This window comes from Amblyraja radiata, chromosome 2 (assembly GCF_010909765.2).
Source record: "Amblyraja radiata isolate CabotCenter1 chromosome 2, sAmbRad1.1.pri, whole genome shotgun sequence".
NCBI lineage: Eukaryota > Metazoa > Chordata > Chondrichthyes > Rajiformes > Rajidae > Amblyraja > Amblyraja radiata.
The window spans coordinates 145,196,854-145,212,363 of record NC_045957.1 but is presented as its reverse complement, the minus strand read 5'-3'; the positions used below and the strand labels follow the sequence as shown (position 1 = coordinate 145,212,363).

Genomic DNA, 15,510 nt, shown 5'->3' with positions numbered 1-15,510 from the left:
CTGGAAGCTCATTCCACACCGCTACCACTCTCTGAGTAAAGAAGTTCCCCCTCATGTTACCCCTAAACTTCTGTCCCTTAATTCTGAAGTCATGTCCTCTTGTTTGAATCTTCCCTATTCTCAAAGGGAAAAGCTTGATCACATCAACTCTGTCTATCCCTCTCATCATTTTAAAGACCTCTATCGTCCCCCCTTAACCTTCTGCGCTCCAGAGAATAAAGACCTAACTTTTTCAACCTATCTCTGTAACTTAGTTGTTGAAACCCAGGCAACATTCTAGTAAATCTCCTCTGTACTCTCTCTATTTTGTTGACATCCTTCCTATAATTGGGCGACCAAAATTGTACACCATACTCCAGATTTGGTCTCACCAATGCCTTGTACAATTTTAACATTACATCCCAGCTTCTATACTCAATGCTCTGATTTATAAAGGCTAGCATACCAAAAGCTTTCTTTACCACCCTATCTATATGAGATTCCACCTTCAAGGAACTATGCACGGTTATTCCCAGATCCCTCTGTTCAACTGTATTCTTCAATTCCCTACCATTTATCATGTACGTCCTATTTTGATTTGTCCTGCCAAGGTGTAACACCTCACATTTATCAGCATTAAACTCCATCTGCCATCTTTCAGCCCATTTTTCCAAATGGCCTAAATCACTCTGTAGACTTTGGAAATCCTCTTCATTATCCACAACACCCCCTATCTTGGTATCATCTGCATATTTACTAATCCAATTTACCACCCCTTCATCCAGATCATTGATGTACATGACAAACAACAAAGGACCCAACAGATCCCTGAGGCACCCCACTAGTCACCTGCCTCCAACCCGACAAACAGCCATCCACCATTACCCTCTGGCTTCTCCCATTCAGCCACTGCTGAATCCATCTTGCTATTCCTGCATTTATATCCAACAGTTTAACCTTCTTAACCAACCTTCCATGAGGAACCTTGTCAAATGCCTTACTAAAGTCCATATAGACAACATCCACTGCTTTACCCTCGTCAATTTCCCTAGTAGCCTCTTCAAAAAATTCAAGAAGATTAGTCAAACACGACCTTCCAGGCACAAATCCATGTTGACTGTTCCTAATCAGACCCTGGTTATCCAGATGCAATATAATAATTGTCCAGTTGTCTCGACACGTGTGGCAATCAAAGCCCGCCAGCTGGTATCTGCTATTAGAGTGGAAACAGCCCTTCCGTCCAACTCTCCCACACCGGCCAACAATGTCCCAGTTACACTAGTCCCACTTGCCTGGACTTGGTCCATATCACTCCAAACCTGTTCTATCCATGTACCTGTCTAACTGTTTCTTAAACAATGTGATAGTCCCAGCCACAACTACATCCTCTGGCAGCTTGTTCCATACACCCACCACCCTTTGTGTGAAAAGGTTACCCCTCGGATTCCTGTTAAATCTTTTCCCCTTCACCTGGAACCTATGTCCTCTAGTCCTCGATTCTCCTATTCGGGGCAAAAGACTCTGTGCATCTACCCGATCTATTCCTCTCATGATTTTGTATATCTTTATAAGATCACCCCTCATCCTCCTGCGCTCCATGGAATTGAGACCCAGCCGACTCAACATCTCCCTATAGCTCACACCCTCTAATCCTGGCAACATCCTCGTTAATCTTTTCTGAACCCTTTCAAGCTTGACAATATCTTTCCTATAACATGGTGCCCAGAACTGAACATACTATTCTAAATGCAGTCTCACCAATGTCATATACAACTGTAACATGACCTCCCAACTTCTATACTCAATACTCTGACTGATGGCCAATGTGCCAAAAGCCTCTTTGACCACATTATCTATCTGTGACTCGAACTTCAAGGAACCATGCACCTGTACTCCTAGATCCCTCTGCTCTACAATACTTCCCAGAGGCCGACCATTCACTGTGTAGGTCCTGCCCTTGTTCGATATCAAAAAATGCAACACCTCGCAATTCTCTGTATTAAATTCCATCAACAATTTCTCCGCCCACCTGGCCAATCGATCCAGATCCTGCTGCAATCTTTCACAACCATCTTCACTATCTGCAAAACCACTCACTTTTGTATCATCAGCAAACTTGCTAATCTTGCCCTGTATGTTCTCATCCAAATCATTGATGTAGATGACAAACAGTAACGGGCCCAGCACCGAACCCTTAGGCACACCACTAGTCACAGGCTTCCAGTCTGAGAAACAACCTTCCACCATCACCCTCTGCTTCCTTCCATGGAGCCAATTTGCTATCCATTCAGTTATCTCTCCTTGGATCCCATGTGATCTAACCTTCCAGAACAGCCTACCATGCGGAACCTTGTCGAACGCCTTACTGACGTCCATGTACACAACATCTACAGGTCTGCCCTCATCAACTTTTTTGGTCATGTGTTCAAAAATCAATCGGATTAATGAGGCACGACCTCCCTCGTACAAAACTACACCGATTATGCCTAATCACGAGGTTAATTCCCGGGACTGTCATATGTTGATAGATTGGAACAGCTGGGCTTGTACACTCTGGAATTTAGAAGGATGAGAGGGCATCTTATTGAAACATATAAGATTATTAAGGGTTTGGGCACACTAGAGGCAGGAAATATGTTTCCAATGTTGGGGGAGTCCAGAACCAGGGGCCATAAGTTTAAGAATAAGTGGTAAGCCATGAAGAACAGAGATGAGGAAAAACTTTTTCACACACAGTTGTTAGTCTGTGGAATTCTCTGCCTCAGAGGGTGGTGGAGGCTGGTTCTCTTGATGCTTTCAAGAGAAAGTTAGATAAAGCTCTTATGGTTAGCGGAGTTAAGGGATATGGAGGGAAGGTAGGAATGGGGTGCTGATTGTGGATGATCTGCCATGATCACAGTGAATGGTGGTGCTGGCTCGAAGGGCTGAATGGCCTACTCCTGCACCTATTTTCTATTATCAGCCATTGCCCGTCCAAATGCCTGTATATCCCATCCATCAGAATACTCCCCAGTAACTTACCAACTACAACTCACTGGCCTATCGGGACGACAGATGGCACAATGGGCTAAGTGTTCGGCTGGCAACCGGAAGGTAGCCGGTTCGAATCCCGCTTGGAGTGCATACTGTCGTTGTGTCCTTGGGCAAGACACTTCACCCACCTTTGCCTGTGTGTGAATGTGTGTGAATGTGTGTGAGTGATTGGTGGTGGTCAGATTGGCAGCCACGCTTCCGTCAGTCTGCCCCAGGGCAGCTGTGGCTACAGAAGTAGCTTACCACCACCGAGTGTGACTGAGGAGTGAATGAATAATGCGATGTAAAGCGCCTTGAGTATTAGAAAGGCGCTATATAAATCCCATCCATTATTATTATTATTATTAATGCAGAAACAATGAACTGCAGATATTGGTTGATACTAAAGGACACTAGGCGCTGAAGTAACTCAGCAGGTCAGACAACATCTCTGGAGATCATGAACAGGTAATGTTCAGGTCGGAAGGGGTCCCAAACCAAAATGTCACCTACCCATGTTCTCCAGCAATTCTGCCTAACCTGCTGAGTTACTCCAGCACCTAGTGCCCTTTTGTGCCAAAGATCCAACAGTAGGATATCGAATTACCACAGAGGGATACCCAAACCCAGCATCAACTGTATCCTTTAACCCTTGGGGATAAATGTCAGCAATTTGAAGCACCAGTCCACGGTTAAAGGCAGAATTTCAGCAGCCTTTACGGGCCGTTCCCATTGGAAATATCGCCGACGGCACGTGAGTGGCACACACTTCCGCATTTTAAATGTACTGCGGATGAAAGGCACGGGAGAATTAAGCCTCCCTAGGAGATCGATCTCTTAGAGAAGCATAATTCTCCTGCGCCTTTACTATTTATGACCATTTTATATACGTTATATATATTTATATTTATATTTATATTTATATATATATATAAAATTGATATTTTTTTAATATATATATATATTAAAAATGTCCATTTTATATATATATTTTTTATATATTAAAAAAAAAAATATATATATATATATATATATTTTTTTATATATATACAATGGACATTTTATATATATTTTTTATATATAAATGGACATTTTAATATATATATATATATATATTTTTTTTATAGTCCATATTTTTTATATATAGTCCATTTTATAATTTTAGTCGGCACGTACTTCATCGACCGTAACCCTGACTGCTCTCAAGACACTTCCAGGACTGCTCCAATTTCTTCTATCCTACTGTCTTTCTCCTCGGTAAATACAGAGGAGAAATATTCATTTAGGACCTTGCCCATCTCCTGTGGCTCCACACAGAGGTGACCGCTTTGATTGCTGAGAGGTCCCATTCTCTCTCTAGTTACCCTTTTCCCAGTGATGTATTTATAACATCTTTTGGGATTGTCCTTAATTCTACCCCCAGAGCTATCTCCTGGCCCCTTTTTCCCCTTCTGATTTCCTTTTTTAGTTTCCTCCTTAGTTGCCGAAACTCCTGCAAGGAGTTGGGATGCACTTGATCCCAACTGTCTATACCTATCCATGTATCCTTCTTGTTTTTGACCAAAGTCTCAATTTCCCTCATCAGCCAAGCTTCCTTATGTGTGCCTGCTTTGCCCTTCACTCTAACGGGGACGTACACATCCTAAGCTTTCTTCAGTACACTTTTAAAAACATCCCAATTGGCCGATGTTCCTTTCCTCTCAAATCTGCTCCAGTCAAATAGAGCAAGACCTTCTCTCGTACCCTCAAATTTAGCCTTACCCCAGTTGAGCATTTTAACGCATGGACCCTCTCCATCCCTATCCATAACTATCTTAAACCTAATCAAACTGTGGTCTCTGGTCCCAAAAGGCTCCTCCACACACACTTCAATAACTTGTCCTTCCCAATTTCCCAATACTAGATCCAGCGTTGCCCTCTCACATGTGGGAGCCTCCACATCCTGTTTAAGAAAACTCTCCTGAATACTTTTGAGGAATTGCACCCCATCTGAACCCTTCATGCCATGTTTTTCCCAGTCTATATTGGGAAAGTTAAAATCCCCTACTACAACAACCTTGTTTGACCTACAGCTGTCTGCAATCTCCTGGCACATTTGTTCTTCTAATTCCCGTTGACTATTCGGGGGTCTGTAGTTCACCCCCAAAAATGTGATCATTCCTTTCTTGTTCCTCAGCTCCACACGAACTATCCGTAATGTCACCTCTGAACACAGCCGCGACATTCTCCTTAACCAACAATGCAACCCCCAGCTCCCCTTTTCCCCCTCACCTCTGTCTCTCCTGAAGCTCCTGTGCCCTGGAACATTGAATTGCCAGTCCTGCCACTAATTGGAGGGACTATGTATAAACACTGCTGTAATTCCTACATGGTGAAACCAAAATGTATAAAAATGATCTTTATTAAAATCTGACACTGCACTTTAACCACATGTGATTTTCTTTTTTCTATTACAAATTTAAAATTGTGAAGTACAGAGGCAAATAAATAAATGATGGGTCTTTGTCCCAAACATTATATAACTTTAGAATTGTGATCACAGCCTTTGACAGTGACACTCCTTGTGCAAATAAAATAAACCCACTGCTGATGGCTAATCAAGTCGTCCACAAAGAGGGGTCTCGACCCGAAACGTCACCCATTCCTTCCCTCCAGAGATGCTGCCTGGCCCGCTGAGTTACTCCAGCATTTTGTTTCTATCTTCAATCTTATTGAAGGGCTTTACTTCCACATTAAAAGTAAAGAAGTGTGTGAGTTAAGAATATATTCTCCATGTAATTCCTTTTCAGCTACTTAATATCAAACATTGGATTTTTTGCGTGTGTGTACAATTAAATGCTCCTTAATTTAAAGGTTGTGAATTAAATTTTGTTATTGCATTTTTCTTCCTATCTAATGACTGGATTGGTGTAGATCAAAGAATTCCAAGAAGGGAGAACGGGAAGAAAGAAGGTCGCTTGGACTTGTGTTGCTTCGAGGAGAGACACTTGTAACAATGACTGTGGAAGGGCCTCCTGTGAGAGAGGTAAGTGTAGTTTATAGGTTTTTTTTTTCAATCCCTTCAATTAGATCTTTTGCAAGAAAAAAAACCTAGAAGCTTTTTCTATAAATGGGTGTTTTTTCCTAGTTGTTTTTTCTTTAAATAACCTGAATGATATAATTAGCAAAGAAATAGATGTCAGTGAGTTTTCTGTGTGAAACAAGACCTTGGTTGAAACCTTGGTAGTGTAATAGATGTTTTGGACGATGCAAGCCATTGGTCCTCAGCATGAAATCCAATCCTAGTCCACGTGCATCATTCCAATCTTTTGCATCCAACTGAAATTATACTGGTTTTTCATAATCATGATGTCATATTTGATCCAATGACAACCATCAATCAGGCCTTAATTTTTACTGGGGAAGATAGAAAGTGCTGGTGTAACTCAGTGGGTCAGGCAGCATCTCTGCAGATCATGAATAAGTAATGTTTCGAGTTGGGACTCTTTCATTCACTCACTTATTTGTAATGTCATTCAATTGTCATGATTGTAATATCTATAAATTCCTTTCCCAACGTTATCTGTAATTCTACCTCTTTGTTTCTTAATTAATCTCTGGCCAAATTATTGATAATTCCCCTTGATGACTCGTAGAAACGCAGATGCTGATTTATGCCAAAGACAGACAAAATGTGCTGGAGTAACTTGGTGTAAACCTTGGTGCAGCTAGGAGACTGCAAGGTGACTTGGATAGGCTGGGTGAGTGGGCAAATGTTTGGCAGATGCAGTATAATGTGGATAAATGTGAGGTTATCCATTTTGGTGGCAAAAACAGGAAAGCAGACTATTATCTAAATGGTGGCCGACTAGGAAAAGGGGAGATGCAGCGAGACCTGGGTGTCATGGTACACCAGTCATTGAAAGTGGGCATGCAGGTGCAGCAGGCAGTGAAGAAAGCGAATGGTATGTTAGCTTTCATAGCAAAAGGATTTGAGTATAGGAGCAGGGAGGTTCTACTGCAGTTGTACAGGGTCTTGGTGAGACCACACCTGGAGTATTGTGTACAGTTTTGGTCTCCAAATCTGAGGAAGGACATTATTGCCATAGAGGGAGTGCAGAGAAGGTTCACCAGACTGATTCCTGGGATGTCAGGACTGTCTTATGAAGAAAGACTGGATAGACTTGGTTTATACTCTCTAGAATTTAGGAGATTGAGAGGGGATCTTATAGAAACTTACAAAATTCTTAAGAGGTTGGACAGGCTAGATGCAGGAAGATTGCTCCCGATGTTGGGGAAGTCCAGGACAAGGGGTCACAGCTTAAGGATAAGGGGGAAATCCTTTAAAACCGAGATGAGAAGAACTTTTTTCACACAGAGAGTGGTGAATCTCTGGAACTCCCTGCCATAGAGGGTAGTCGAGGCCAGTTCATTGGCTATATTTAAGATGTGGCCCTTGTGGCTAAGGGGATCAGAGGGTATGGAGAGAAGGCAGGTACGGGATACTGAGTTGGATGATCAGCCATGATCATATTGAATGGCGGTGCAGGCTCGAAGGGCCGAATGGCCTACTCCTGCACCTATTTTCTATGTTTCTATACTGTAGCGAGTCTTTTAACTTGCACTTGAATGCAATATTTATGCTTTAAATTGGATTAGCTATGAATAAGATTAGGCTAAATTACATTCCTAAATACATTCCACAGTAGAGTCAGGCTCTGATCAACAGGTGTAGCACATAAATGATCTCAGTGTATGCATGTATGGAAATCAGATTATAATAAAGCACTTGGCCCATGTTGACCAACCTGGGTCTCACTGCACACCTGGTACTACTCCTGACCCTGACTCCAGTTACATACCTTCTCTCATTCCTGACCCCAAGTCCAGCCTTACACATGGCCCCCTATTCAACCCTGATCATAGCTGCTTACCTGCTTAGGTTCCCAGTGCTGAACATTCCCATTGTCCCAGCTTTGACTGCACACCTAGTACTATTCCAGACCTTGACTCTGGATGCACACTTGGCCTTGCTCCTAGCCCCTCTGCACTAACAATATATCTGGCCCCCTGGACTTAACCTATTGCGTTCGAGTCCACAGGTGCTTATTTAATGCGGTAATCATTTATGGGCACTTCACGAACCAAATTTTGTATAACAAAATCTGCTACATCCAGTGGCTTCCTTGTTATCTAACATGCCAGTTACTTTGTCAAAGAAGTCATCAATTGGTTGAACACAATTTCTCATCCATAAAATTATACTCGCTCAGCTGTATAGTATTCTGTTACAATTTCCTTCATTTTCCTAACAAAACTCCTGAAGTCATTTTCACCCCTAATATTTTCAGTATTTTGCTGTCTTACTCTGTCTCAGTTGGGACTTTTCCAAAATGTAAAGTCCAATAACAATATATATATATTAAAGCAATAATATTCTATTTAATGTGATCTTGAGAGTACATCATATTTTCTGTGGTATTCATAACACAACAATGATAAAAGTATATTTGTTTTGATTGCACCTACCAGCATGCATACATTATTATGTTTCAGTTAATATGTACCGAGGGAAATTTTTTGTTGCAGTGCTCCCTATTCCCAATTACTTTTACACTGAAGTGATTGAAATCCAAGTGAAATTTAAATGGCATCAGAAAAATAAAACCTCTGGAATGGATGATATTCATTACGTGGTTGGTCGGAGTCAGTTTCAGCACAATTACTATATTAAACTTTTAATCTTCAGATGTCCTGGTTCAAGCTAAAACTAAAGCCAAATAATAACCTCCTCATACATTCCCCTGCAAGTATCTGTCACTCCCTTAAAGATGCCCTTCTTTGAACAAGCTCTTAAACATCGCATCTGAATCAGTTTCCATCTGATTACCCTCCTTGAGGATGTTCATCTGTGTGCTCAATTAATAAAACAATGAGATTGGGGACATTTCTATTCAACACGTCAAAGAAATTTGGGGGGGGGGGGGTGGGGGGGGCAGTTAGAAATAGTCAGTGAGGAAAACAAACGTTATAGTTGAGTGGCAAATGACAATAGTGCTACCTTCCCAATATTTCACTGAAGGAAATAATGGGTTACCGGGGCTGTATGTTGTGACAGACATCCTGACACCTTGCAAGTCATTTTAATATTACACTTATCCCATCCCCTTGGATATTATAGATTTATAATTTAAGGTTTTGTCAACTAATTACAAATCAGGCTAATTACAAATAAATAACATTAGCCAACTCCGAAACACGAAGTGCTGAGCATTGGGATCGGACATCACGGACAACTGACCTCAGTTGCACGCTCACATCTGGTAGTGCTCTCTGTCTGAACCAGGGGCCGCGGAGCGTTTTTGAAAGTGGGGGGGGGTACCCGGTAAAGGAGTGGAGTGACCGGGCTTTATTCTTTGGAGAGCAGACGGTTAAGGGGGGACTTGATAGAGGTCTTTAAAATGATGAGAGGGATAGACAGAGTTGACGTGGATAAGCTTTTCCCACAGAGTAGGGAAGATTCAAACAAGGGGACATGACTTGAGAATTAAGGGACAGAAGTTAAGGGGTAACATGAGGGGAACTTCTTTACTCAGAGAGTGGTGGCTGTGTGGAATGAGCTTCCAGGGAAGGTGGTGGAGGCAGGTTTGTTTTTATCATTTAAAAGTAAATTGGATAGTTGTATGGACGGGAAAGGAATGGAGGGTTATGGTCTGAGCGCAGGTATATGGGACTAGGGGAGAATACGTGTTCGGCACGGACTAGAAGGGCCGAGATGGCCTGTTTCCGTGCTGTAATTGTTATATGGTTATATGGTTAGGGGTGGGAGGGGTTGCACCCCCTCCCGTGGTAGGGACTTTTTGAAATTTGATGTATTAAAATCATGTTTTAGTGCATTGTAGAAGCATAAATTCAATGTTTTTTGTTTGATTTTTAAGAGGTAACTTTTTCCACACAAATGGTGGTGGGTGTATGGAACAAGCTGCCAGAGGAGGTAGTTGAGGCAGGGACTATCCCAACATATAAGAAGCAGTTGACTGATACATGGTTAGGACAGTTTTAGAGGGATATGGACCAAAAGCAGGTAGTGTAGCTGGGACATGTTGGCAGGTGTGTTCAAGTTTGGCCGAAGGACCTATTTTCACACTGTATCACTCTATGACTACGTTATACCTCCACCATGCAAGAATGCTTCAAAATCAAGTGGCCATATACTCAAGCATAGAAACATAGAAAATAGGTGCAGGAATAGGGCCAGCACTGCCATTCAATATGATCATTGCTGTTCATCTAAATTCAGTTCCTCTTTCCTTTTTTTTTTTTCCCCCCATATCCCTTGATTTCGTTTGCCCCAAGAGCTAAATGTAACTCTCTCTTGAAAACATCCAGTGAATTGGCCTCCACTGCCTTCTGTGGCAGAGAATTCCACAGATTTACAACTCTCTGGGTGAAGAAAGTTTGTTCTCATCTCAGTCCTAACTGGCCCCCCCTTTATTCTTAAACTGTGACCCATGGTTCTGAATGCCCCCAACATCGGAAACATTTTCCTGCCATTACAGTAAGTGAAAATCTAGCAGGCAAGCAGGATGCTTTCTCCAACCACCCCCATTTGAAGGCCACTATCTTCCACCGCTTCTACCCAGTGCTCGGTACCTACTTCCAGCAGCCACTGGTTGTCCTCCAGGATGCACTGAGCCACAGCCTGGTCCATGCCAGTCACCAGGGCAAATCCAGCACAGAGACTCTCACGGCAGTGGCGCAACGCTTCCGACGCTTCCAATGGCCCAGGACTCTTACACTGAGGCTGCTGCATGGCCGAAGCTGCAGCGAGCAACTTGCCAGCCCGGCAAACACTCGCCATCCATGGTTCCCCGTCCGCATCTGCCCCCACCGCTGCTTCTGCTTCCATCCCTCCCTCCGCCCCGGCTCTCCAACACCCACGACCAGGTTGCTCAGAGCACAGCAGCGGAGATATTGAAACATGTCTAGCCAAAAAAGTGGGGCCCCTCCCAACCCCCCCCCCCTCCCAGCCCCACCCCCTCCCAGCCCCACCCCTGCTATCTTGTCAACAGATGCGCGCACACAAGCAGTTGGTATTAGTTTTGAAATTCTTGTTGATCACAGAATCTCTCACAACAGAGCGTGAGAATTGGGCGAAATACGTGAGTCTCACGCTCAGTGCGTGAGAGTTGGCAGCTCTGTCACTGAAATTTCAGTTAGTAATACTCTGGTGAAATGTTTGGAAGTTTTGCTAATTCACAGGTCTATATATGTGATCTTTGTTTTCAATGCTTATTCGCAGGTTGGCATGTCCAAAGTTGCAGTTCGTGGTCCTGGTGTTGGCAGAGCAGCATTGCAAGGAATACCTGTCGGTATATCAATGATCCAGATACCTACAGGTCTAGCTGGACCAGTAAGGGGGGTTGGCGGTCCTTCACAAGAGGTAAGAGTAAATCGTGACCATAACCGTATTACATATTCGTCCAAAGATAGACACAAAAAGCTAGAGTAACTCAGCGGGACAGGCAGCATCCCTGGAGAGAAGGAATGGGTGACGTTTCGGGTCAAGAAGCCTTCAGTGGTTGCGGATAAGGGAAACGAGAGATATAGATGGTGATGTGGAGAAATAAAGAACAATGAAAGATATGCAAAAAAGTAATGGTGATAAAGGAAACGGGCCATTGTAATCCGTTTGTAGGGTCAAAATGGGTGGGGGAGGGGTAGAGAGGGAGAGAGAGAGGGAGAATGCCAGGGCTACGTGAATAGAGTGAAATCAATATTCGTACCACTAGGCTGTATGCTGCCCAAATTAAATATGAGATGCTGATTCTCTAATTTGATCAACTAGTCAGATGGTGACTGAGTTCATGGATCTGTTGCAAGTTCTAACCAGCCACTGAATTCAAAAACAGAAGAAGTTTCAGGAATTATATCCTCCACTGCTGGATTTCATGGAGAGCAGAGTGACCGATATCTGTCAGCAGCTTGGAGACTTCTCTGCATGTGTCAAAGTCCTGAACTTGCTTGTGTTCACCACCCAGATAGGTGCAGGTTGCTCAGAGAATCATAGAGTGTGGAAACAAATCCCTCGGTCCAACTTCCCCACACCGACCAACATGTTCCAGCCACACTAATTCAACCTGTCTGTGTTTGGCCCATATTCCTCTAAACCTTTCTTATCCATGTATCTGTCTAATTGTTCCTTAAAAGTTGCAATAGCCCCTGCCTCAGCTACATCCTCAATCAATACACCCCACTGCCTTTTGTGTGAAAATGAGGATTGCACCATGAGAATTTGTGACCCACAAGTTCTGGAGCCAAAGCTTCAGTTCGGTAATCAATCTAATCAAAGTATCTATCAGTTGCAGTATTTTGCATTGGCATGTGGTATATTGTTCTTTTGAATATAATGTTACCAATTTTGCTCTACTTATTACATGTCAGACGGGGTATTTCCAAAATAGCCCAGGAGTGTGGGTGCAATTTAGTTTTGTCTGATCCCCAAAAGGTGCAGTCATAAAATCAATTGCCAATTGTAAACATACACATCTTTCTGTGTACTGCAATCATAACTCCTTTGCGTACACTGAAACTGAATTTCACTTCTTCATCTGAACTAATTCTATACTCGACATATAATTCACACCTTGGCAACCCACTCCAAAATCATTCATAAATATCCAACATTCCCACTATTAATTTGCTAAAAGTAGACACACAGCTGGAGTAACTCAGCGGGACAGGCAGCATCTCTGGAGAGAAGGAATGGGTGATGTTTCGGGTCGAGACCCTTCTTCAATGCCTGGTCTGTACCAACTGTGTCAGATGGTAAGGGTTTGAGCCTTGCTCCAGCATAGCGCAGGATAATTGTATTCACTGCAGCAAATATCAGGATGAGGTATGTCATATGTAAGATGATACTACAGGTGTATTGATATGTTAATTTGAAGCACACACATAGTGATCAAATGGCAGATGTGTATAGATTTGGATTTCATCTCTGGTGACTATTTGGAAAATGTTTAGTTTAGTTTATTTATGGTCACGTGTACTGAGGTACAGTGAACAGCCTTTGTCACGTGTTAACCAGCTAGCGGAAAGACAATACATGATTACCTCGAGCCGTTCACAGTGTATGGATACATGATAGAAACATAGAAACATCCAAAATAGGTGCAGGAGGAGGCCATTTGGCCCTTCGAGCAAGCACCGCCATTCATTGTGATCATCCACAATCAGTACCCCGTTCCTGCCTTCTCCCTATGTCCCTTGATTCCGCTAGCCCCCTAGAGCTCTATCTAACTCTCTTTTAAATTCATCCAGTGAATTGGCCTCTACTGCCCTCTGTGGCAGAGAATTCCATAAATTCACAACTCTCTTGGTGAAATCTCTCATTTTTAAAAGGCCTCCCCTTTATTCTTAGACTGTGCCTCCTGGTTCAGGACTCCCCCAACATTGGGAACATTATTCCTGCATCTAGCTCATCCAGTTATTTTATAATTTTAAATGTACCCTCTCATCCTTCTAAATATGATAAGGGAATAACATTTTGTGCAAGGTAAAGCCAGTAATGTCTCATCAAAGATAGTCCAAGGATCCCCAAAGGTAGATAGTAGTTCAGGACTGATCTCTGGTTATGTTAGGATGGTTCAGTTGCCTGATAACCGCTGGGTTAATTCCCAGGATTCACCATGTTAATTCCCGGGATGGTGGGACTGACATGTGATGAAAGAATGGGTGATGAAAGAATGGGTTGACTGGGCTTGTATACACTGGAATTTCAGAAGGATGAGAGGATATCTTACAGAGATGTGTAAAATTCTTTAAAAGTGTGTCACAGATTAAGAATAAAGGGTAGGCCATTTAGGACTGAGATGAGGAAAAACTTTTTCACCTAGAGAGTTGTGAATCTGTGGAATTCTCTGCCACAGAAGGCAGTGGAGGCCAATTTACTGGATGTTTCCATGAGAGAGTTAGATTTAGCTCTTGGGGCTAACGGAATTGAGGGATATGGGGAAAAAGCAGGAACGGGGTACTGATTTTAGATGGTCAGCCATGATCATATTGAATGTCGGTGTTGGCTCGAAGGGCCGAATGGCCTACTCCTGCACCTTTTTCTATGTTTCTATGGGAAGAACCTGTCGCTAGGAGAGGGGAGAAGAGGAAATGGCCATGGTGCGACTTATCCTTGATTATGCTGCTGTCCTTGCCAAGGCAGCGTGACGTATGAAGGGAGTAAATGGAAGAGAGGTTGGTTTGTGTGATGGTCTGGGCTGCATCCGCAATTCTCTGCTATTACTTGCGATCTTGGATGGAGCTGTTCCCAAACCAACATGTGATGTATCCTGGTGTATCCAGATATGTACGGCACATCCGTAGAAGTTGGTGAGAGGGTTGTTATGGACATGCCGAACTTCCTCAGCCTTCTTAGGAAGTAGAGGTTTTGGTGTGTTATGTCAGCTGTGGTTCAAGTCTTTGTCTCAAAGTCAGAAGTCTATTGAATTTTGTTGTTGAAAACCAAGGGTGGATTTGGTGATTGCTTGAGGACACAAGGTTTTCGGATAAAATGCTAAATTGAGACCCCAATCTGGCACCTATCGTATTTGGATGGGAAGTTTTCATGCTACTATTTTGGAGAGTGGGGAAGTTGTCACTAGTATCACTATTGCTCATTCAACAATGCCATTATCTTATTGCTGTTTGTGAATCAACCCTATGTATAAATGGCACACATTGTAGCAATGACTTTGGAAGGAACCCATTGATTGAAACTCTTTAATTATTTACGATTGTGAATGGCAGTGTACAGTCTCTGTCTAAAAGCCTGTCTTCTGGGAACAATTTAATATTTGTGCCGACATTGATACGTTGTTCTCTGTGTTAGGTCATTCTTCTTGAAGTAAGTTCTTGGGTGATTCTGTAGCTTTATTGCCTTGTGTTTGTTTATTGTTTCAGGTAATGACACCTCGGGCTGGGGAATGTGGAGGTGTACCTGCTCCTAGTTTTTCTGCTGCCCCTCAACCCCACATACTAATGAGAGGGGTCCCACCTCTTGTGAATCTTGTGGAAGCAAGAGCAGGTGGGTACATGAGTATTTACCTGTCACATATGTGATGCACAAGGCACCAATATCAGTTTCTGGGCTTGATTGAAGGTGCATTGTGAATAGCTATGTTTTCATCATATTTACAGATTCAGAGGTGGAACACATAATTGTCTTATTGCAGACTCTGCCTGATCTCCATGTTGACACAAGGAAATAGTGATGCTGGAATCTTGCAGAGAACACAGTGATGGCATAACTCTATGGTTCAGGCAATATCTCTGGGTATAATCAGGAAATATCTATGGGCACATGATGTTTTAGGTCAGAACCCTTTTCCAGCCCAAAGAAGGATCCTGACCTGAAAGGTTACCAATCCAAGTCCTCCTGAGATGCAGCCTAGCATCAAGTTCAGAACAGTGTTACCAAGTTTATTTGATCACCTATAACATAGAAACATAGACATAGAAAATAGGTGCAGGAGGAGGCCATTCGGC

The 15,510-nt window shown here is 42.8% G+C and overlaps 1 protein-coding gene across 1 annotated transcript in view; it reads left to right on the top strand.

Annotated features, from left to right (window-relative positions):
• Positions 1 to 15,510, top strand: part of LOC116985514 (small nuclear ribonucleoprotein-associated protein B-like) — a 65,307-nt gene that overhangs the window by 44,181 nt on the left and 5,616 nt on the right. Inside the window, exons 4-6 of the mRNA XM_033040280.1 lie at positions 5,905 to 6,016; positions 11,273 to 11,413; positions 14,926 to 15,049. Of these exons, the coding sequence (XP_032896171.1) occupies positions 5,905 to 6,016; positions 11,273 to 11,413; positions 14,926 to 15,049 (377 nt within the window). The remainder of the gene's footprint in view (positions 1 to 5,904; positions 6,017 to 11,272; positions 11,414 to 14,925; positions 15,050 to 15,510) is intronic.